This window comes from Callionymus lyra, chromosome 14, assembly GCF_982586985.1.
Source record: "Callionymus lyra chromosome 14, fCalLyr1.hap1.1, whole genome shotgun sequence".
Lineage (NCBI taxonomy): Eukaryota > Metazoa > Chordata > Actinopteri > Syngnathiformes > Callionymidae > Callionymus > Callionymus lyra.
In genome coordinates this window covers 24,099,859-24,125,120 of record NC_141831.1, presented here as the reverse complement: position 1 = coordinate 24,125,120, position 25,262 = coordinate 24,099,859, and the positions used below count along the sequence as shown (strand labels likewise).

General features: G+C 39.0%; 1 protein-coding gene across 1 annotated transcript in view; it reads right to left on the bottom strand.

The window, feature by feature from the left end:
* Window positions 1-222: 222 nt before the first annotated feature.
* uvrag (UV radiation resistance associated gene) overlaps window positions 223-25,262 on the bottom strand; it is a 52,120-nt gene continuing 27,080 nt past the window's right edge. Inside the window, exons 13-15 of the mRNA XM_087807532.1 lie at window positions 24,126-24,201; window positions 6,984-7,075; window positions 223-1,872 (exon numbers count right to left, since the gene is read on the bottom strand). Coding sequence (XP_087663658.1) covers window positions 1,146-1,872; window positions 6,984-7,075; window positions 24,126-24,201 — 895 coding nt within the window. The 3' untranslated portion in view covers window positions 223-1,145. The remainder of the gene's footprint in view (window positions 1,873-6,983; window positions 7,076-24,125; window positions 24,202-25,262) is intronic.

Here is a 25,262-nt window from a genome sequence, read left to right as displayed (position 1 = left end):
GCTCATGGATTGCACTTTTAAACTGAAGTCACATTCAATTATTTCAATTCTAAGTGTTTTATTAAATTTAAAAATAATAATCCTCCGAATATCACACAAACCAAGCATTTCTACACCAGAAAATTCCCCTAAAATTGTGAAAATTAAATCGGTAATTTTTCTTAAGTTTCCTGTGTTTGTCGTGTTCGGAATCGTTTCAAGAAATAACACAGAGACTGGAGGTTTGAGTGGGCTTCATACATTCATGCCATTGTACTGCAGGTCTTTAATAACAAAACAAACCCTCCATAGAAAAGCATATGTACATGGTCCCTCACAGTTCATAAAATCAATTAATGGAAATGATCAACAGGTTTCAGCCTTAAGCTCTTCTCAGCAGGAGGTAACAGGGCAGGAATGAAAATGAAAGTGATGCAGGTTAAGATTCCAACAGAAATTTGACGACATTAAGGGATTGTTCAGTCCTGGATACATGTGGCTCATGAGGGAGAAACTGACCATCAGTGTTCCTGCCCTTTACTTCCTGACGCTGCTTCAAGAGCTGAGGGCTGACCCGGCATAATGTCGTGTACGAGGGACTGAGATACAACACTTAGATTTCATCATGAGGTCTGAGCTCCCACCTCTCACTGCTGGACGACACAGCAAACGGGTCATCGGTGGGACGACTGGGAACACGATGACTGGTGTTCGACAGACTACTGCGCACCTGAAATGAAGGAGTTAACATCAACATGTACAGCCACGGGTGGAAGCACTGGGACAGACTTATCCATCATCAACACTCGACAGCTCAGTCATTCCAGGACTCACAACGACACACAACTACACTCGACACAGCCGTGACGTTTTGGAATGTTTAAGAAAGCGTTTGACAGAACCGTTGGGTAGTATTTTATTCTTTATTAAAAACAAAAATGTTGAATAGCAGTGCCTAGTTGGATTTATTTTGTCGTTAAAAACATTATTAATTCATGGATTAAATTATTGAGGGGTACCGTCTGTCCCAGAACTTGCACCCCAGCATTTCTTTTCAAACATCGATGGAAATGTAAAGATCAAGTGCAACACCTTTAATATATCCAGTCTTCTTGTCTGTGCATTGTATTCGTCCCCCTGTGCAATACTTCCCGTTCGCAAGCTCTTTACTTGTCGGAGTTTTTGCGCGGCCGGCGGAAGCTGGACATGTTCTCGTTGAGTGCATAGATCCGTCTGGAAAACTCTTCGAAGCCGGCCACGTCCAGCTCGCCCAGAACCTGCTCGTCGCACTCCACGGCCACCGCGTGGTCCACGGGTATGCAGCTGTAGTCCTCCATCCTGGACTCCTCTTCCAAGCTCAGGCCCAGGCTGGTGGCCTCGGTGCCGATGATCTCCTCGGCCTGCTCCACCGAGCAGCGCATCTCCGCCGCGAGTCCGGCGATCAAAGAGCCGTTCATGACGGCGGCGTTCTGTCCGGTCGACGCCGTCGCCTCCTCTGCGTCAGAAGAAGAGCTGGGCGTTTGCTCTTCAGCTTTATTTTGGTTTGAAATAATCTCCTCTTTGCTTTCCACCGCCTCCGTCTCCTGTCCTTGCACCTCCCGGACTTGTTCCGTCAGGTTAAGAGACGCGATACCAGCGTCCAGGGAGGAGGACAGGTGTTTGGATGAGGGCGAGGGTGGAGCCAGGCCCGCCGCTGGAGGCTCCTCGCCCATGACGGCTCCGTAGCTGGGAGGAGGGTTGCTCTTGTACTTATCCGCCTCGGAGCTCGCCCTTTTCCTGAGACCTCTGTCGGGGGAGCTGGTGTGGCTGGGGAAGCCGATCTCCGAGGTGGCGGACACGCCGAGCTGGGACTTGGAGGGCACCGGGATAGAGCTGGAGACGTGGTACCGGTCACTGCGGAGGAAGAGAAGCAACAGGCTGTCAGATAAATCAAATTCAAAACGAAGGCTCTCCGGTGACTGTTTTGAGATTTAGAGTCGAGACAATCATCTCTACAGGGGAAGGGAAAAGACACTCAGGCTTGAGCTGGACCTGCTTGATCTCTTTAGCACCTCTCCACCCAGAATCTTTCCCCCGGTGCGAGACCAAGACAGCTGCACAGCTCTCTAAATCACTGAACCTTACAACATTCACAAAGCATTTGTGCAGCTCGCGAGAGGAACAAACTCCAGTTCTGCTGACTGGGAGCGCAGCAGGCATCCACCCAACTATGTCAGACTTTTTTCCAACATAACAGATAACAGACTCACAATACGGACACCCTGACCCGCCTCAGAGCCGGAGCCGTAAATTTACTTAAATGGGGCCCTCAGCGCCTCTTCCGATAGCAGAGGCCGTCTATAATTCAACAGTGGACTTAACGGTTTGCTTAACGTGACCACTGCTGCTCTCACAAGTGTGGTGGTGGGGCGCAGCGGGGGTCAGGGGTGACGTCGCTCCTCATGGGGGGCCTCAGGTTGGTTATGAAGCTTTTTTTTCAGTCACAATTAAAAAGTGCAGGAAAGTCCTGGTGAAATATGAGAGTTCAGACTCACGTCAGAAAAAAGTTGACGTTTGTATCGACTGTGTTACCAGCTGACGACCTGAAAGGCAGTTTTACAACCACACACATGACAGGTTGTTAAAATGGCCCGGGCTTTGAACCCTCAGAAACCCTGCTGAGGTGGTCCTGTCAGAGTTCGCAGGCCGGACACTTGCTCTGTAGACTCATCAGACCTGTTGTTGTGTTTCACCGTTAATTGACAGAAAAAAAGAATGTCAATAAGTTACAGTTCATATCCAGGTAACCACTAAATTATACCAGCTAACTGGACAAAAACTGTAAGTGCTGGAGCCGAGGTCAAGGTTAAGAAAACAGGTTTTAATGACCTGTGCTGCTCTTAAGTGCACTGAGAAATGACTGGATTGTGCTTTGCTTGGCAGGGACCGTCAACCACACACATCATTTGAAACAGAAGGTTACGGAATTGACTCTTTACGCACATAATTAGTTTTACAGTTACAGTGAAATGCTACTCTTTTAAACGACCAATTACAGATGACAGGAATTCAAATACTTTGCCAGCTTTTGCACAATAGATGTTTTTACATTCAACCCCTAGAATTCCATGACCAGGGCCCATTTTAGGAATTTTTGGCGTTGCCACCGTGACACTCTATACTCAAGACTAGGACAACAGCTTTTATTCAATGATATTTTCTCTGACTTTCCATTGTTTCATGACCTGCTCGTCCACCTTTACTCCCATAAATGGTCCAGCATTAATGAAACAGTCAATTCAAACATGATACGCACCAAGGATTGACTTAATATGCGCTTGTATTTGGTATCAAGGTCTGGCCTTCGCTCCCTTCAAATCGGTACAATTACGGAGCACGAAGCTGTAGAGAGAACGGCGCTTTTAGGAAACGTTTTATTCTGCCAAGTCTCGGAGCAGTCGTTTGATTTTCTCAGGTTACAAAGATTGCATGTATTTAATTTGAGCTGCTAGGACACACATGCTGGGTCAAGGCGAGCAACCGTTTCCATAAAGCACAGTCAAGAAACAAGATCTGCTGAATAACTTTTCCTTAAAAAACCCAAGTTATTTGAATAAGCTGAAACTAAAATAACATTTTTACTACAAGAAAGGCCAAACCAAAAATAATGAATTCATTGGTAGTTTGCCAAATGACTTTACAATTGTTAAACATTTTTGTATTGTCGTCATTACATTAAAATAACATCCATTTAACCAATCCTGTTGAATTAGAAGTAGCCTTTATTTTAATACCATGACCTGATTTATACTTTAAACTGGAGTTTCGGGTTATTTTAAAGGTCACTGAACTCATTATTGTGATTTAAAATGATGGAAAATACCCATTGGCTCAAATAAAACTATTGTGAATTGGATTCCCATTTATTAATTTTACAAACTTCAATCAAGAAAAATAGCTCAAATAAAGTTACAGATAAGAGTCACACAACACTGTGTATTGAGCTTGTAGCGATAGTCTTAAGATTGGTTCATCTAAAAAAAAAAAAGAAAAAAAAAAAAGGACTGTGAAGATAGAAAATGCCAGTGATGCCTTCAATAGAATCAGTGCATGTTTTGTTTCAACAAAATTTACTTAGAAATCATCACCATTCTGAGTCATGGTGAGTCGTCTGCCATGTTCTGTGCTTTACCAGAAGTTCTAATTGAGCATGTCGGAGAATTTTTCATCTGAATGACAATTTGATGACATAATGTTTTTCATTTTACAACCCGTCAAAACACTTAACTACTTGCTACAATCGGCCAAAATATCCCGCCTTCATAAATGCATCACTCGTTCGGTGCCTGATCTCCAGGAAGATTAACAACTTCACTCAGACTGTAGAAAATAATGAGATAAAGGAAATATGTTGAAGCCTACCAGCAGCCTGGCATATGACAAGTGGGGCCCTGATATAGTTGTCTGGAGATGTTGGGAATGTTCTCAACGATGCAACATGCAGATGAAAAGATGACATGTTTCTTGCCATTGATGAACGACCCACAGCTGCGAGGAGACAGTCGACCACGTCTGTTTCCTACCCACCTACAGTGACTCTTCACGGACCCCAGTGTCTCGCTACAGACGACTGTAAATGCTACTGTGAGGCTGTAACATCCAGCACCAAACGCTTTCTACCATTTATGAAAACATGGTATATATTTAGTAAAAGAATTCAGTAAGCCAAAGAAAGTCTGCTTTCCAATCTCCCATCCTGCCTCACAACACGCTCATATCCAGTTTATATCCAAAACTTGCAGAGAGAAGCCAGGAGAGCAGGCGGCCAACAATCACATCAGGAGATAAGACCTGGTTGTCTGATGTGGTTCAGAGAAATCGCTGAGAAATGACAAGTGAAAACACCACTAAAACTTGATATACACAGAAGTGAAAGTTTTCCTCCTGCTTTAACGGGGTAAGAATTTCTAGACTTGTTTGACCACATTGGAACATCTGCGACTTGCTGGAGGTAGAAGACAACTCTTGCTTATTGATGTGCATATTTTAAAATATGTTTGTTGTATTTATTAAACTTCTGACAGATATTAACATGACATTTATACAAAACAAATGTTCGCATCAGTAAGAATATCAAGTCACAGTTTTTGCACTGCCCTGAATGAATACAGGAATCTGGTCAACAAAATGAAAAATGTTGAATTTCACATGACAATAAGGAATTTCTATGGCTTCAATAACTTCTCACTCCATTCAAGGTCCACTGGGAGTTCAAATCTTCCAGCAGCAGTGATGCATCTGCCTGGCCAGGCTCCGTGCCACACCTCGTCCCCCCATCCATGCATGCAGCTTCGCTTGCAGGCACCAGAGGGGGATTACAGCCCTGTGAACGTCTGCCAGGCCTTCAGCGGATGTGGAGCAGCAAATGGGCTCATGTTGAACGTGTTTGCTTTGATCTGATCGGACTGTGGCGTTAGGTTGTGGTACCGTCTATGTCCGTCTGCTGGAAATGGAGTCACAGCTTTCAACCATTTTACTTCCTTCAGGTCCACAGAAAACCCAATCAGACGTTATTTTCCATCTATACACACTGACATGTTTATTAGAGAGAATGATTTAGAAACGTATCAAGATAGAATAAACAAAGAAACGATGGCAGAAACGATGGCAGAGTAGTACTACAGGTTTGCTTGGAAATGATCGTGTAAACTACTGACCTCACAGGGAGATATTTAGGGGGGAGGACCACTAGATGAGGTCGAGGGAAGATGGAACATAGGGGGCATAAGACATAACATGTAACCGTCTTTTCAAATATATTTAATAAGGAGTCGTTTATGAAAAACCAATAATAGCCCTGATTACTTGGGCTCTCTTGGGGTCATTTAGTTGTTCAACTTCATCCATTGTCATTTCTGTGTTTTCCAGTTCTATTTAAGAATGTTTTCAATGTTTCTTCAGACCTCTAGTACAGCAAACCTACATACTTTGCCCGGACAATGTTATCTTCCTTTAACTATATAAAAACACAGTGTTCAATTAATTAAAAAATGCTGTTATTTAAGGCAATCATTAAGTTGGAATCGAAGTCTGGACCACTAGACCACAGTAACGTTTTCTTGGGTTATTGTTATTCAGCAGTTTGTTGATCATGAGAGCATTAAATAATCACAAGCCATGGTGTACGTTCAAAGTCCACGCCTGCACACTCGTAGAAAGTTCAACAGAGCTTTCATCTGATCTATCTTTAGGCGCTTCCACTTCCCATTAAGACCGGGTCATGCAGAGGAAGCCTGATTTCAGACATCTCAAGCTCTTCCATGGCTTCTTTCCTTTCAAAACAAGAGATTATTTGGTTGAATCCTGTAATATATGTTTTCCCCTGACCCTCAAGGGGTTGCTTATTGAAGGCAGCTTTCCTCTGGGCAGTGGAGTCAAGCATGGCACAAACCAAGAACCAACTATTTGTCCTGAACAAAATCATCTCACAGCTTTACTGGACTAGAGTATGAACACAAGTATGTAAACATCACAATTTAGGTGGAAACAGATTTGTTGAGCAAAGGTCAAGGAATGGACAAAGTGTAACATTCATCACTGTCGCAAAATATAAACAAATATCTGCCTCTTGCACAGAGACAATAATTCTCTACGTGGCACTTCTGCTATTAAAATATTGTTCAGTTTTACGGTGAAATACTGGTCTAAATGTTTCCGCTGAAGGAAGCTAGACTGAATGATGTAGCCATTTTAATATGCTTGAATAGTGTTATTGATGTTTTTCTGTGGGATGTTGAAACAGCTGAGTTACACAGTACAGCGGCTAACTCGCTGCTTGGACATGTGTGTGGCGGTGAAGCGTGTGGTTAAGAAGCAGTTATTACAAAAATATTCATGGTGGAGTAAGTACAGTAGGTCTGGGTTACGGTGATTCCATGGTTACTTATGTCAGAGCTGAAGGATGTCATGGCACTTGTGTGAATTGAACCTTCACAGCAGAACGTTTTTTTTCTTCTCATACATACCATCGGACGAGGAGGCCATGTTCCAGGAAGTTCTTTAGGTTTGGTAATGTTTGCTGCAGGTCTGGTGTGGTTAAGCCATGTTGATATCTCAACTGTGAATGACAAACACAATGCAAAAAATAATTAATACAAATGTTGAAGGAAATAAAAGAAGACCATCAGGTCCCCTTTCAAGGTTTTTCTGCATGGCTCATCTTAAGTAATCATTGGGGGAGAAAAAAAAAAAAAAAAAAAAAGAAAGAAAAAGAGGACCACCTTGAATCTTTGGACACGGTGCCAGAAGTCTCTCCTTGAACAGTTGAACAATATCACAACGAGCCAACTCTTGACAAGAAAGTTTATTTAACCTACATAACTAACAGCAGAGGGGCATCACATCACACGTCCAGAAAATATCTTGGTGTCACTTCTGTCATACACACACCAGCTGACATTTGTTTTTTCTTCAAGTGTGGTACCACTGATACCATTTTGAACTCATGAGCTACTCATGAAAGCTGAAGGACTAACATTTACAAACTATTTTTTCTTGGTGCTTAAGAAATTGCCTTCTTTTTTTGTGCAGATGATGAAACGGCTCTTCATGAGATATTGACTGTCCCTTACAGAAAAAAATTATATTGAATATTTTTCTTCTGTGAACTGTGCCTTTAGAATATTGTTGTTTATTGTCCTTAACATTTATTTACAGTATACATGTATTTTTGTACAATCATACACTTTGTATCGCAAACTTTCCCCCCCATACATCTAAACGGGCCTTAGGTTGCAGACTAAACATTATGGTTTAAATAAGTCTAGGTATTGAACCATCAGATGTAAAATAATAAATAATGAAAAGCTGTCCAATTGAACTTTGGCAGCAGTTATAAATTAAACGAGCTCAACCCTAAACTTCTCGTCAAAACTTGAAAGTATTTCTGGCCATTTAATGGGGCTTCTGCTGCGTAACATGGGCCTATTAGAAGATGTATTTTATTGAAACTGCCGTGAGGAAACTGTACACCCGATTTTCAACTGTCTGGACAAAATAAATATTCATATACTTCCTCCTCCATATCAGTCTTTTCTATAGACGGAGAGAGGACACAACAAGGTTAAAAAGGCACATTTTGATACAGAACGTGATTGTCATATCATGTTTGAAATGTCCCTCCACAAAAATAAATCAACAATAGATCCAACACTTCCTAGGACTGTGTGTTGTTTCCAGTTTCCTAATCATGCACGGTGAGAGTAATTGCCATGCGTGTGCACAACACACACACGCTTCCTTCAACCTACCCAAAAGCTTCTTTGTAACGTGGAGAACCAGATTGTGGCGAGAAAAACCCAAAGTTCATTGAGGACTGCTGCGAGTTGAGAGGTGGTACGACGAGGGGTCCTAATCTGTGATCACACCTCTGTGTTTTTTAAGTGCGTGTCAACGTGCTTGAGAATGACTAGCTACTAGTTTGATTATATTGAAAGTCCTCTACATCTATCACAGAGATAAAGACCCTGCAAAGGGAATCTAACAGTGTATACAACATAGCCTGCCAATCCACTGGAGCCAGGACCACATGTAAACACAACAAAACGGCATAGAGTCGACAGTTTACAGTACATGCCACCCATCACTTGGCAAACCTGCTTGTTTTCCCTGAGATCTGTAGAGTGGCTAAACAAACACAGAGAGGTTTATGCCATGTATTACCGTTTCCCTGAATTTGTCAATCCTAATCACCCTCAGGTCAGCCTGGAAGTGTGGGAGGGCTGCTGGAAATCTTGAGCTTGATTGCATACGATCGGGGGCCGAGGGTGTGCCAGGTGATACGATATTGACCCCTAATCCTGACTTATTTACGTTTCTCTCCACACACATCGGAGGCTCTACGTCGTCACCAGAATTAGGTAGAGGGTGAAGAAAGCGACGGGGGACGCTTTCATCAAGAGGGTTGCATTTCATGAGTCAAGAGGTGACGAGAAGGTCTGCAAACCTAAGTATCCTTCTCTTGCCTGTCCTGCATCACAGACAATCCCACAGTGATTAATAATCAGTAGGCCTTTATCCACTGGAGTGCGTGGGGATTTCACAGGGTATAGAAGTTTTACATCCTCTCCAGGGATCATAATCAGACGCTCATTAGGTCATATGACGGCTTGTTGTAGTGCAACTAACCAGGAGTTCCTCGCTTCAGCATCCCTGCGGTCAAACTGAAGATTGAAAACTTCAGCAGATGCTGTAAACTCAGACATTAGTGTTCATACAGTATTCATATGTAGCGCAGCTTTGGGAGATAACATGTCACTGATAATAAGTGTGAGCCGTCTCATTTTGAGAATCGAAATGTCATTTTTGTGTCTCATATGGACTTAAATGTTACGTAAATCTAACTAAAGCAATGGAAGAGAATTTGTGTTTGTACTTTATTTAAGAGCTTAAAACACATATATAGTATTTTAAAATAGAAACATGTGAGGTCACAACCAGGTGTGTTTCTTTTCTTTAAGGAAAATATATAAAGCCAAAGAAAAATATTAAATATTCCAAAACAAACCATGATCCTGGAACTCATCTTTAGTCCGCTGGATCTCAGATGGCCGTTTGAAGAATTCTCAGAGCCAATTGTGAAACTAATTTGAAACTTGAAGGTTAACGTGAGCATTAATACATAATAAAAATATTTATGAAGGACTTTGTGGACAAAGGAATGTGTCTCAGCTGACGATAACAAGACACGTCCTGACCTCTGAATGCATCCCAAAACCACAATTTGGCATTTTAATCTTATTAAGTACAAGAACTTCTTTTAAAGAAAGACATTCTTTCTGCCTAACCTTCAGCAAATCCAAGCATAATTCCATCTTGGATCTTTCTAGCTCAGTGGCGGATATGAAACGGTTGATTATGTTTGCTAAAATGTGGTACATGTATGATTCCCGACATCTGGGCTTTTCTGGATCTTTGTGAAACTCCCTCAGCAACGCTTTCATTCACCCTCTAAATAATTTAAACAGCTATGCAGTCCAGCGGGCGTTCAAGCGGGAGACAAAGCAGCTACAGATGGAAACTTTTACATTTTTTTTATTTTTTTTTAAACTTGGAAATTACTTGTGTTTTAAATAACAGACTGTGTTATTTTCTTATATTCTTGCCACGTGTATCTTATCTTAAGGCCACTTTAATGCCGCCCGGATCACATGGTGCAATCAGTGGCTGAGACGTCAACAATCGCGTGGTGAATTGTCCATTAATCACTGCACTCTTTCATGTGTCTCAATAAATATACAAACCGGGGATGAAAAGTTGTTTGAGTCTAGCTCGGGTCATATAATTTATTCACAACAGCAATTCATTTTTCATACTCTAGGAATAGTTTTTTTGGCCTTGAATATGTGGCCACAGTCATCACAGTGGAGACTATGAGCTGGCACGAGAATGTAGATTCAGAAATACCAGCCAATTCTGTTTACCAGAGAACATAACTGCCCTTGTCATGTGATTGGACGACTTTTTTTAACTTAAGCTTTGGCGGAAACCTTAAGCTCTTTCTTAAACCACTCTTTTTCACCAATATTTTGATGTTTTTGAAGTGCTGTTGCAGTGCTGATAATATAAACTGATCTTTTAAGTCAAATGTATTTCCTTAAATAAAATAAAAATCATTTACACGTGAATACAATCTACTAAAATCTAACCCATGTAGATCATCTGAAATGAGATATGCATTCTGGGGACAAAACTAAATCATGGCGGCTTCAGGTGAGCTCAACATTTTCATGAATGTCCCTGGAAAGAATTCCCTGGAAGATGCTCTGAACAAACGTCAACATCCAGACTCCAGAGTAAAGAGTGTTCCCTAGACTAAATATTTCAACACCCCCCTAGAGATTAGATAAGGTATAGTTTTGAAGTAAAGATTACAGTGTTTGACTAACCTGTTGACTTTAGCATCAGCTTCATCACCGTTAGATGTTTAAGAAACGGAATAAAGCTAAACTCACACTTTCATGGGAACCATCTGACTGCTAATATCCCGACACTTGCATTTGAAACTCAATAGTCTTTGTAGTCCTTGTCTCGGGTTCTACGCCGTTAGGTGGACGGTAATATCGAGTACGTTCCACAACATGTCACATCCTTAAAGTCTGCACCTCTTTTGTCTTAGCTTACCCGCTTTAACTGTGATAATGCAGTACAGGTGTGTTCACTGGACTCCATTCTAATACAGCTTTTATTTAAACCACATTCTGCTTTACTAGCTGTTGCAGTTTACTGGGTATCAAGTTGCCGTCAAATGTAGTCAACAGATTTACATAATTACGGGAAAGGATGTGAGAGGAATAGGAAATTCGGTTAGTGAGCCCACCAGTGACAAGAGACCAGTTCTGAAACCTCCCGATGTCAATGTGTGATGAATTAGGAAGATAGCGTCATCTTTTGATAACTTGATAACAGTGTACCTGCCTGGTAAACTACAAAGACTCAAGCTTTACATTGACAACAAAAAAAATGGTAGCCAATTCTGACACTTGCTCTGCCCCATGGGGTTTTTTCCTCGATCATTCTTACACTGGTTAAAAGATATTGCAGCTCAGTTACCAAGCGCTGTGCAGGTTGTGCAGTCAAAACACTGAGGTCAACTTCCTGTTAGCCGTATTGGTATGTTGGACCATCAATCCTCTGTGGCAGCTCTCCATAAGGTCTCTTGATGTGCCTCTCAGATACGCTATCTTACATTAGACTACTGTTACACACCAATGGTTAACAAAAAAAACATTTTTTGGATTCTGAAGGCTTCTGCAATGATAAAAGCACCAATTAAAATTGGACATCCACATGTCTTAATTGTGAATAGATGTGTCACAGTAATTCATTAACCAATTAATTATTTTAAATATTTATTGTAAAGGTATGCAGTCAACCTAACTTCCATTTGGCAATTTGTTTTCACTTTTCTATCCTTTCCTCCACTAACATTAATATTACCTTATCTTTCTTGTCCATCAATGTTTGAGTCCAAACAGATTTATCAAAGGATGTTGTTTCACTTCAGGAACAGTTTGATCAAGACTCCAAAGTAAATAGAAGTCTCCTGGAAGAGGTTTCTGGGCATGTTCTCGTCCCTGCCAAACAAAAATTCTGCCTAACCCCTCAAATCCTGATAAATCAGAATATTTATTTTCATTTCCTTTCTTTTTTATTACTGAGATTTTCAATTAAAATAACTTTCAACTACACAGGGAAAACTTGGCTGTACTTCCCTCTTAACGTTTAACATTTACCTCAAGTTGGTTTGAATTGCTTCTTCCAGGGTCTGTTTATTTTAACTTTCTATTTTGAGAAGACAAATCTGCAAATGATACAAAGAATAATATCTGAACTGTGGCTGCGTCTCTTCACGCAACTCATGTAAGATTTAAATCGCTACATTGAACATATGACAACACTGCAAACACTTTGCTCTTGGCCTCGTGAAAGCATTTCATCAATCTTCAGTGCACACTTGATGACAGTAAAATGGCTGCCTTTAATTCAACGTACTGCTGGCTACATGTCCTATCAAAACAGTAACCAGAGAACTGCAGATTAAAGCTGAGACTCTCAATATTTCACAAAGTTCAAAGGGATTTTCATCCAAATCCTGCTGCTACTCCGCTGGGATAAAATATGCAGCATATAACTGCTCTGTCAAGGTATTCGGGTGGTTGAGGATAAAAGAGGAGTAAACCTTCACATGCTAGCATGAAGTCGGGTAAGGGATTGGTGTGTCACACGTTAAACGAGTGTGTTAAATCAGCACACGCAGATTTGTTAGGATAATTCTCAGCCGCACAATCAATCTACATTTATGTGTAAACAGGGAAAAAAAAAAAAGGTTTGAAAATATTTAGTACTGGAGAGATTGAAGTCAGAACCTGACAGTTCATCAGAGTCAGAACTTTGATTCAAGGTCAGAGTCGGGTTTCCAAAAGCTTCTTGCAGGAACAAAGACGGCGTTATTCTTCCGGACTTTTTAATGTGGTTAAACAACGGCAGAATATTATATTATTTACTACCAGCCTGGTTAAAAATCCTTAGAGAAAAAGACATAATAACAATGCGAGGAAAAAGAAATGTTCATTTAGTTAAACACACTAATGCCTTTTTTAAATTCACATATAAAAAGGATCATAAATGGAAATACGGGACATCTTTTTATATATAAAAAATATAAATGATATAATCCATTCTTAAGATAAGATCTTCAATTATTATTATTATTATTAATTTGCCTTTTTCATACATAATTTAAAACAGATCGCTATAAAATACAATAAAATACACAAAATTCAATTTTTGTCAGAGGGAACAGGCCAACATCTGATTTTGTTTAGTTCAAAAATAATTATTGTTTATCAATACCTACACTGATGGTTTTTAGAATGACAATAAAATAATTATAAAAAGCAGTTGCTGCATCTCTACATAAATGTTACAAACAAAATGAAACCATGAATCGTTGCCAAACAAAACCGCGCTGCGATTGAAAGAGCCTTTAGGTGTTCGCCCGTCATCTGGGTTTGTTCAGTTTAATCCTGCACTCTTGTTCATTTTTGTCTCACGTCAACAGGCTGCAGTATTTCAGGATCGTAACTGTCAAGTACTGCTGATTATAATCAAGGGCTTGTTTTAAGTAGCCTATAATCCACCGCGTATTATCCTTGATTAAACCCAGGATACCACACAAGAAATGTGGAAAATGTGTAAATGTCTTTGTTTAAAACCTGATCAGAAGTAATAATCTGTGATTACATTTAGACTTTAAACGTGAGCTTACTCAACAATAAGCGTAATTCTTGCTCAAAATCCACAATACAGGTGCAGGAGTAGGACTGATTTCCTTAAATTCCAATGTTTAGGAAACCTATACTTATCTTCTTTAGCAGCCTAGACCTACTCATACTATACTCATGTACAATATATTTACATAAACTGTATATTTAATATTGTATCTGTGATTTGCTACTGTCATTTTAGGGCTGCCGTGTTCAAAACACTCATCAAATCTCTAAAAATGATGGAATTTTGATTATCAGTATAAATTGAAATGAAAGCTTGACATGCGACCGGCTTCTGATTGGATACAGAGAAGATGACAGACATATCAGTGACTTTCTGACAAATTATCCATTATCACAAAATACAAGTTTATACTTTCTATCTGAAGCAGCTCGTACACACGTATCGCCGAACAATGTATTTGCTCAAATTTAGAAACTGTATTTGTGTTTTTTTTGTGTTCAAAAGATGGGGTCATAAGAAGATACTTCTCTCAAAGCCCCTGATGATATCACTCTCCAACCCAAACCCAAACATGAGTCAACTCCACTTACAGTCAGTGTGACGCTTATTTACAACTGAACTAAATAACATACGAAGGTTGTGCAGTTGATATGAAAATATGTCCAAAGCGTTTAAAAAAAAAGGACCGGAGTGTAACGCAAGACAAGTACAGTTGTCTCAGAAGTTGGAAAAGTGAACAAATGCATTCAGAATATATATAAGTTTTTAAAATGCAAAACTTGATCTCTGAATAATATGTTAAATGTGTCAATATTAAATGTTTTTGATAGTTAACCAAACGTGTTGTTAAAACAATCTAAATCAAATCTAAATTTAATTTTAAGTCTTTTTCCTCAATTCTTTCTATAAAAAGATTGCACATAAATAAGTTATAAATTACAAAGTTCATATTATATAACGTTGAACAGAAGTGAAAGCCTTCAATAAAAAATAAGCATTGATAAACTAGTCTCAAAGTTGACTATTGATCAATATTCTACTAATATTTAATCATGTTATACAAGCACTGAGTCACAATCTGAAGAAGCAGATTTGAACAGACTTAAAAATAGAGAAGACCACCTTGGTGCCATGAGTGGATTCATATTTAGCAGCACAACTATTACAGTTATTATAACGGTGAACGTCTTAAAACACGCAGCCGGCGAGACAAGAATGTGAATTAACTTGATTATACACTATGGTCAAAGCTATATTCCTTCCTCCCAAGTCTCTGTGTCAGTGTTGTGACGGTTGTGAAGTTGAGCCTGCAAACACACATGCTGACATAATGTAATTATAGCATGTGCACTCGTGTTTATGTTTGTAGTTGGGTGTCTACTTAACTGCGCCGAGGCTCACAGTTAGTGAGAAGCATCCTAATTGCTCCGAAAAAAGTAAAAGCGAAAAAAAAACTTGGCTCGCACATGTTTCAAGTGTTTCCATGGTTATAACAACAGTGCTGGAAATCATTTGTACACTAAAACTTTTCAGACAGCAGTTTGGCGTCATATTAGGAGAGTTTCAACATGAGTGCGACGGCAGCCAGAGTTGTTGACATGTAAACAAAGAAACAAAGCCCATAATCGCCAGACGATGTATTTAATTTAAAGTAAAATGTGTTAATATTTTTCGTGGACTCAAATTGAAATACTTGCAATTTAAAAGGATGCTAGAATTTTTAATTTGGCTCATATAACTTTACTCAAATTCATTTCAACTTTAAGAAATGTATATTTGTGTATTAGAAAACCACTAACAGGTTGGTACATGCTACCACTGTCATTTTTGGGACATGCACAGCTTCATTTTTCATTCTACTCATAACAATATCAGAGAGAATAAGTTGAGTATTGTGCTTTAACCCCGTAATGTTGCATCTTTTATAATCGGAAATGACACTACATTTAATCTTGTAATGTCAACACAAAAAACACTCCATTGTAGAATGCAAATACAGAAAGTATTACTGAGCTGACAACTGGCAAGTTACACAGTGTCAAGTCAAGATCAAGTGTATTCACAATGTAATGCAGGCGGTCCCAAAATGATTTGACACGTCCACTACACGGTAAAAAAACAAACAAAAACATATTCAAGTTTATTCACTTGTAATATAAATTACAAGTCAAAAAGTATTTGTTGAAAGTAGTTTTTTTTTGTTGAGAAAAACGAGCAATGTAGTTTCAAATAAATTGGTGATTCTTTTTGGCAAACCCTGTGTTATATGAAACCTTTATGCAGTTTCAATTAATAGAGTCTCTTGCTCATCGCTGACACTTAAAAGAAGCTGTGATTTGACGCCGGTGATCACATGGCGGTGACGACACTTCCTCGTTACCCTTCTTCCCAGCCGAACACTGGATATTAGAACTGACAACAGATTCTTTATTATTTATTTTTTGCAACAGAGAATATTGAAGCCACTGAGGTTCCCAAAATAAATTGAATTAACACAACCAAATTAGAAGTTAGAGAATCTAGTTGTGGTTGGACGAGGGCCACTGGAAGGAGTCGGTGCTAATCTAGATGAAAAGCTGCCGAGTCAAGAGGCTCTAATGAAATCCACATGGCAGCAGGAGCAGCAGGAGAATCTGACGGAATGGCAGGAAGGCTGACATTTTTAAATAGTGACCAGATGGGGACAGCATTGTTTTATTCAGAGAGCTGTTTAATGTTATTGAGCGGCGCGACAGCCCGTGATCATGATTGAATACTTTTACCCTCAAACACCCGTGTGACAGCACACACTGTTTGATGAATTAGCAAGAATAACAGGTTTTCTAAACTCGCCGACATAAAATATACTTGGTTTCTGCCCCCTGGATTCCTCCGCTCCACCCCGACCCAGAGTGAAGGCCAAGAGATCCCTTTGTTTGTGTGTTTTGGTCTCGAGTCAATTCAATTTGCTAGAAGACACAGAGGGAACATTAATGTCGACGTCCTAATGAACTATGACACAACCGTGATCAAATGAGGAGATACCAAGGAAAACAAATATACTTAAAATGCCATCGACTGTCTGATGGAGTTTCCTCTTCCCTTTATCCTGCGAGCACTTTGTTTCCTTTGTTCTGTCAGCAGATCTAAGAAAGGCTAACATTATTGGACGTTGCCATGGAAACCCTTTATGAATTATTGAAAGATCGGGCCTCTTTAAAGCTCCTTCACTCGTAGATAACCCTAGAGTTACCGAAATTAAAGTAAAAAAAGAGGGCAAACTCCAAACAAACGGATCTTGGCTTCAACTTCTTACCAGCTGGAAATAGCAGACGCACTGCGCAGACGAGGCTCTTTCTAAACAGTTTGCAAACTCTGGTGTTTAATTGCAGCGAGCACAGTGATGACGGTGCTCTCATCCGTGTTCATTTTAATTAAATATATAATGTTAAACATAATCAAAAGAAGCAGGAAGCCATTCCACAGCTTGTTGGTTAGACAGCCAAACGTTTATATTACATTAAGCGTTGACTTTTAAGTGGCCCAAAGTTCCATCTGCTTTTTTTTTTCTCTGTAACATCTAAGTTTGGATCGGATTATACACTCTAGTACTGATCTGAAAATAACATTAAAACCAGTAGAATCTTCTGAGAGAAGAAAACGCTTTGAATTTATCATTAGATTAGATATTGCCCTGTCACGGGCAATAAGAACAAAGTTATATTGCAATAATGAATACCGACCCAATTATAATAATATTTATTGAGAAAAATTCAAATAGTTTTAAATGTATGTTCCTTATTTTAAAGAAAATAAATCATAGGAAGTATAATATATCCAAATGTGTTTAAATTTAAACCTACAAAATTATTTTATAGACTTCCTCCTCCTTTACTACTCTGAATTATTATTGTTAAACTTAAATAAGCTTTGGACAATAAGCATAAAAACCACAGAAAGTGCAGCTATACAATATAGTAATTGAGCATCAAATGATGATGAATTTACAATGTAGAAAACCTGCAATTTGAAATCAATCGATTATTTGAGGCCTATTTTTATTTCCGTCATAAAATGTGACCGTTTGTTTTTACACCAAGATATTAATGTTAAAATGTATTTTAACAAAATGGAAAAAAATTAAATGCATACAAGCAATCATTCTCAGTTGCTGGCCATCCATTATTAAGTGACCTGTCCCAGTGGCATCATATTGCTATGAAATGAAAACCACAAAATGTGGAAACTCGCATTTATCACACAAATGTAAGTGTTTCATAAAATAATAAGTGGCTCCCCAAAGGAATGCCAATTAAACTCTTTGGTTCAGGCGTGAAATCGGTGGGTATGCAGGAAAAAAGGCAACGCAGACTAAGACACGGCTCATGAATTTCACTACAAATGGATTTTGGAAAATAAAATGAGCTCAGAACTGTAGCTCTTATTCATTGATCATGAGACCAAGAGCTTTTTCTTAAATACAAGAAATATCAAAAACTATTTCTGTGTTTGTAATACGTTAAAGACTCAATCCTTAGACAATATTTTGCACCTCTAAGGCTTTTTAGAAGACATTATAAAAGCTTGTAATCACATTTTTCAGGTTATTAAAAGATTGATCAAGTATTATATTATAAGTATTATTTGTAAAGTACAAGTTTACTAAAGTATTTTTTCAGAATCTAATGTTGTTAATGCTAATACAAAATTAGAAAGACAGTTTTTCCTTGTGACATTTACTTAAAGGTAATTCTCGGTTTTAAATATTGTATTTACAATAAAAATGAAAGAATAATACAAGGAAGAATAATGGTATCTGCCATAATAGGATTCGGAACATTATAACATTGTGCTGTTAAGTAGATAAAAAATAATTGAGGCATATAACTATTTGTTAAGTGTCTTTGTGTGTCTCAAAAAGTGCTAAATAAATTCAATGTTTATTGTATTATTATGATGACAATTAAAGAGCAAGTTGGGGTCAACACAACCAAAACTCACAATAATTATAATGTGTAAGATAATAAGGTACAACAATAAAAAAAAAAGTTCTTCCTTTCCCATTTTAAAACCTGCAGAATATTTGAGGCAAACTACACAGAGAAACAAGGCACGAGTTTGGTACGAGCCACACAGAGTTCCCTTTTTCGATAAAACATATTTTTATTCCATCTATTTTTCTGTGAAGTGTAATAGTGATGAAAAGGGAAACTACCATGTTGACTTGGCACCAGATTTCCTCTTGAAAGGTTTGTCAAAACAGCCCCTCAAAAATCCAAAACGGATGTCACCATTATAGAAAGATGAAGACACAAGTGTCAGTCAGCGAACATAAGGTCTTGATTGCTTCCAGGCCTTGGCTATGTTAGAGTTGAGTTGGTGGCCATGTCAGGGGAGACGCGGTCCTGGGTTCAGGTAAACAAACAGCACACTGTGGGCTGCATTATGATTTCTGAACACTGACTCGAGTGCAGAAGTTTAAGTGGAGTTATAATCCGTTTTTTGAGTGGGTGAAATATTTTTTGGAACAAACTGAAATGAGTCACGAACCGCAAGCCACCGCACGAGAATACAAAAACTACTAAAGGAACCAGAAAACAGTGTCACATTCAGAGTCTGCTAAACACAAAAGAGCAAGTTTTTCCATTTAAATGCATTCATGATGTCTACTGTGAGTCCAATTGCTGATTCAATAGAAGGTATCATCACCTTAAAGTGCAATTAATGATCATTTAAGTGTCTCTTAAATTGATCTTGGACCTCTATTGTACTATTATGTAAACAAGATTCAACTTTGAGAAAAACCTTGTCTTTTTAGTGGGCGTGGCTTAAGCACATTTTTGATGTACAATAGGTGTCTATGATCTATTTAAGAGACACTTAAATTAACACGTTAGTTGCTGTTTAAACACAATTAAATTGTACAGTTGTTGACTTTTCTTTCTTTTTTTTTTCAATGACTTTTATGACATTCTTTCCTCTCACACACAACGATCATTCGGTTCACGTTTAAGGCTCAGACCCGTTTGTGAATATGTTGCACATGTGCAAAAACATAATCACGCGAAGCAAGCAAGTTTAGGAAACAAACAGAATGAACCTCGGTAACGTCAGACGGAGCAACAGACAACCTCGTCGATGGCTTTCTTCACAAAACTCCTTCCCCGTTTCTGATTCATACACTGGCTCAGGATAAACACACAACTGCTCGGTGGAATGTCAACTGTGGAAAAACTGAGTTCACATACTAACATGATCCAATGTTTGTTTGAATTTAACCAGGAAATAGTATTTTCTGGACAAGTTACATGTCGGTTTAGAAATGGGGACTAAAAAGGAGTTAATGAGAAAAGTGAACATCTCTTCATCAGAGCTGTCCTGACAGTTTTGTCGGGGGTGCAGTGGAACTACACATGATTCGCTCTTCTGGGATCATATGGTTTTTATCGACACAAATTGTAATGAGCAGATGGCCGCACAGGGACCATGGTAAGTTTGTTCAACAATTTCTTTGGCCGAACTTATTGGCTGTTAAAAGAATGGTTTTCATTTTCGAAATGTGCAAAAATAACAACGAATGGAATCGACGTAAGCAGAGTTTTTTTTTTTTACATTACCAAACGAGTCTGCGGCGATAGAGAAGGCGACTCATTTAGAAAGCTTTTTCTTTTAGAATATAGTATTTTTCTTAAAATGGTGAGGTGAACAACTTAGAGAGAAAAACAATGGTCAATAGACAAACAATGATTTAAGTTGTGAAAAAACTTTTTTTTGCCAACAAGCTTCCGTCTGCTCCCCCTCCATGAAGCACTTAACACGGTGGACTCCCCCATAAGTCATAAGTGTGTTTTATTGAGCCACAGTTGCCACTCTAAATGGCAGCAGGCCCTCTGACGTATGCTAGACCACTAGGATGGCAATCTGCCTGCACATCATGGTGTGAAATTGCCCTGAGACGAGGTGGGGAGACTGTGGGCGACTTCCCTCAGAAATGAAGGTGAACTGAAAGCTGACCTAGTTGGGCCGCGACAGATTTGCTCCGTTTTAATTCCCGTTACTTTCTTTCCTGCGCCTGAGGCCAACACAATATGATACGCCATGGTTAGTGACGGAGAACTAATGGTACCAGTCCCGACTTCTGAAAACAGAGATTTGGTGTAGCTTCCGTTATTTAATAAGATCCACATGCTCACCAGCACAGGTAGATAAACAGGAAATCAGAGACGACTGCAAGCCATGGAAACAAAAAACAGTTTTCCTTTAGACTCTCAAGGTAATCCTCTTCATGCTAGATAAGTATATTTACAGCCTCTCCGATCTAGCTCAAGAGTTCAGTAAAAGTCACTTAAAACAGATGGTTTGTAAGCCATATCACCTCAGAAACAAATACAGCAACAATTGCAACAAAGGGCGAAGTTACCATCTGACATCCATGATGTTGGAGGAGCCTCTCCATCCCTTCCTTTGGCTTCGTGACTTGAAAGCTAATAAAAACAAACATCTTTCTCTTTGCCACATGAAAGCGAAGTCAACCTACTGAGCCCCTGATCCTATGCCAGCTTCCCGGGTATCACTTTCAAACGAAGCTACACGGGGCAATTTAATAAGAGATGGACGACTAATGTCTCCCACCCAGACTCCAGTCACTCAACGGAGCAGCCAATCGGTAATCGACAGGTCAGCTGTGAACAACCAGACCTCTGGTTCACATCACGGATCTGGATCCTGAACAGACTCCGAAACAGCTGCATACCTCCATTAATATAAACATAAACAGTCAATTTAAAGATGACAGTACACAGCAAATCAAAAACATCAAAGCTGCTTTAAACTGATAACAGTATTCCAATGTTGGTTTTAAATGATTTCAGGAAATGTGGAAATGAAAACATCTTTCAGATGATCCTGCGAGAACCAGGTGGTGAATCAAATATGTACAGTATATGTGACAGTCTTTTTGTGAAACTGAATGGAATTCCAATTTTTCCTAAGGGGAAGATTTTAGCTGGAATGTTTTAGTTGCAATAAGTCCAGTTGTCATGAATTCCCACATTGGATGTGCACCGCGAGATCCAAGAAGCGGATGAAATCAGACTCGCAGAAGTAAACACTTTAATGCAGTGTGTAGAACTCAACCAAACACTGAACAGGAAGGTTCTTTTTCATGGCGGGTTTGAATATATTGACTGTGAAATGTTTAGCATTTCATGTGTTTTGAAACAACCATCCATTATTGCTCTCATATGGACCCGCGCTATTCATGTAAGATTGTTTAAATGTTTGAAGTCAACCTGATAACTCATCCTTCAGGAGGATGTGGACGCACACATGGTAATCATAACACAGAGCGAGGGCTAACATTTCATACAGCTCCAGTGATGCTCCACCAGGCTGTGTCCAAACCAGTGTCTCTGCTTCCTCAGTTAAAAAAAAGAGAAATAAGAAAAAGATGTCAGTCTTCCACATTATGAACAAATAAATCAGTGGAAAAAAAACCCATCCAAGTTTGAATCATCAAACTATGCAGCTGCAGGACAAACGGAATGTTTAGTACTAAATATTTTACATATAAAACATCCGGTTAATATTTTCTTAATCAGGTTTTAAGTGTAATTACACATTCAGTTTAAAAATGGATGCATGCAATCCTGATCGAACTTAGTCTATAACAATAACCATTTATAAAAAATCAATTCCTAGTTTTACATTTGAGAAAACAAACTAAGCTGGAAGCAAAAATAAATGTGTTATTGTTAATGTCTGCTCAAGTTAGACTAAAAGTCAAAATTGGAAATAGCCAGACCTGCACATGTGAAAAACTTTGACTCAACGTCGCTTTCTTTACATGGATTAATCTTCGAGTTATCCTGAGCTTCTCTGATGTAACCACCTGCACCCCAGCTGGTGGTCACATCTGGTTCAATATGGCTCATTTAAATGACCCCTAGATTGTGTGGACACTGGTGCAAACACCCTGCTGTCTCCAACAGCCTGGATCCCATTATTTATGTTTGGATGGACGAGCACGCTTTGAAGCCACAGATATGAGTTTTCTTGTTTGGTTTCCTTTAATGCTGACAAAATGCATAATTTTAAAAAGCACATTTTAAAGCGGCCTATAAAGGTTTATATTTATGCGTGAGAATTATTGGCGGATATATGGCTTTAGTCATCCTTTCCCCTCTTATTTGAAATTAAATGCCATTAAATTTCCACCAAGCTATGACCCCAAAACTGCAGTTTTATTCCATAATTACCTTAAAAACAGAGTGATTGGTCTTTATCTTTCTTTCGTGCATCTAATTCAAAACATAATAAAATATCTTTAATGTAATGTAAAAAATGTGCAAGTATCAATATATCGCATTGATTCTCTGGTCGTCACTCATTCACATATCGAGACAATCAACATGATGTGGTGCCACAAAAGTATTTGGACTCTAATCCGGGTCAAATCATGCCCGCTCTTGAGAACTCTAGTCTAAATACATTTATGCTGCTCTTGAAAAAATATTCTCCTTCTCAGATAAGACACACAGTCTGCAGCCAATCAGAATTTCTAATCCAACACAGCTCACAGAGCACCAGGGGCAGTTGACATGTATATAGATCATATGAGGAATTTCATTTAAAACAATTGATACATTATGGATCATTAACATTTTTATAACATTCTTTACTTGGATTTAGTGCAAGGTGTCCAGCGGGGGGCTTGGGTCGGTTCAAAGCGAGTCAAAGGGGAACATTCTTGTGAGCATATGTGAGCAATCAAACGCATGTTTGTGGATCCATTATTGACAGTTATTGTGGTCCAATAAAACTCTGTCATAACCCAGTTGAATATCGCAACCCAAATTTGACCTTCTACTGGAATGATGAATTATATTTGAGTTGATAAAGAGACTGTAATTAAGATGGACTTAAAGACAAACCATTTTAAGATCAAATGTTTTTTCTTCTGGCTCGGAACATCTTTATTTCATTGGATTTTATGAGGTTGCATAATAAGTACAAAAGGTTTCCTTCAAAGGAATGCAATATTGTATAAGTTAGTGCAGAACCTCTCAGGGCCGTACAGAAGGAGTTACACAGGTCAACATATTAACAGCACTTAAGTGAGCACAGATAAGGCAGAAGTTCAATCCTTCCCTCGGGGGTAGGTGTTTGGAAGTGTTAACTAGATGCCAGTAAATGTATTATTGCCACAATTATATAGTTTCAGACGTTGAGTCTTCACATTTGAGACTTAGTATAGGTTTCATATGGTTAAATACCAAAACCATGGTTGTTGACTGGCATCCACATTTTCCATTTCTAAGAGTAACTTTTAAGCCACTCTTTTGTTTTTGTATTTTTATTACACTTTTTCAGGTTAAGTTGTTAAAAAAAGTTACCTGGGCAATGTTCTTGTTGAGCAAGTAGACGCCATATTCGAAATGAAACCGCTCTCCTCTTGGATACAAAGGGAATCTGTAAGGAAAAAGAAAGATTAGTAGGGATAGATAATGTCTCTTGTTATGCTTCCTGTTTGCATCTTAGAGAAGCTGGATCTGTGTCGAACAGTTCTTTCAGGTGACACCCACTTCTGTGTCAATTTTTTTTTTCAGGGAGAACTTTGTGTTCATGTGCAGTAGTCAAGTCTACATAACTCCATATTTATATACATATTTATAAATACTGTATAAAGACTTTGTATTTGTGGTGTTGAAGGCACAAAATATGTTGTTTTAATTCTGCAACAGTACTTCTCCTTCATTTAAATGTGGCTGGTTGAGTGTGTTTTTATGCATGTGTGCACAGACCGGTGAGGTAGAGCATGCCTTCTTCCTGTCTGCCCCGTAGGGAACTGGTCGTCGTCTTTTGTTAATCCTGGTGAGAGCAGATATGTGCCCTTCACCCCCTCCCTCCGTGACCTACAGGTGCCTGAGGCAGTAGGAAAGTTGAGCAGTACAGTTCTGCTACTTCACTCGCCTGTGATGCTATCTGGGCTCGCACTGACAGAACATTTAACACTCACGCACATATGATTCATGCTAAAGTCCCGGCGGTATTTTGATTAATACATACATAAATATAATGTAAAAACATTTTGTCTGGAAAGCCTTAACTACATATTTGATTTATTTTGGATTATGTCCATGGATTCAGTTCAGATTCAGGCCTCAAAGTACCAGTTAGCAATATGTGGAGCAAAACTATCACAAAGAGCTGTACGGCCAGAATGTATGGCCACTGAAAAGTCACTGTAGCCACTGGATATATTGAATTATGAAGCAACTGTGAATGTCAGCAAGCATATGTGGATATATTGTTCCAAGAGGCTCGTGCACAGCCGGTCACTTGTTGAACCTCATTAGTCAGCCAGAGATAACAGTTATATCCCTGTATACAGCAGCGAAGTAGCAAGACAGGTATTCCCTCTCTAACCATTGTCTTTTGGTAAGAAGTGTTTTCCACCGAAGCTGAAAGAGGAAAACCTAACTGGCTCTAAATATACAGATTCACTCCGGGTCCGTCATAGCAAAGTGATT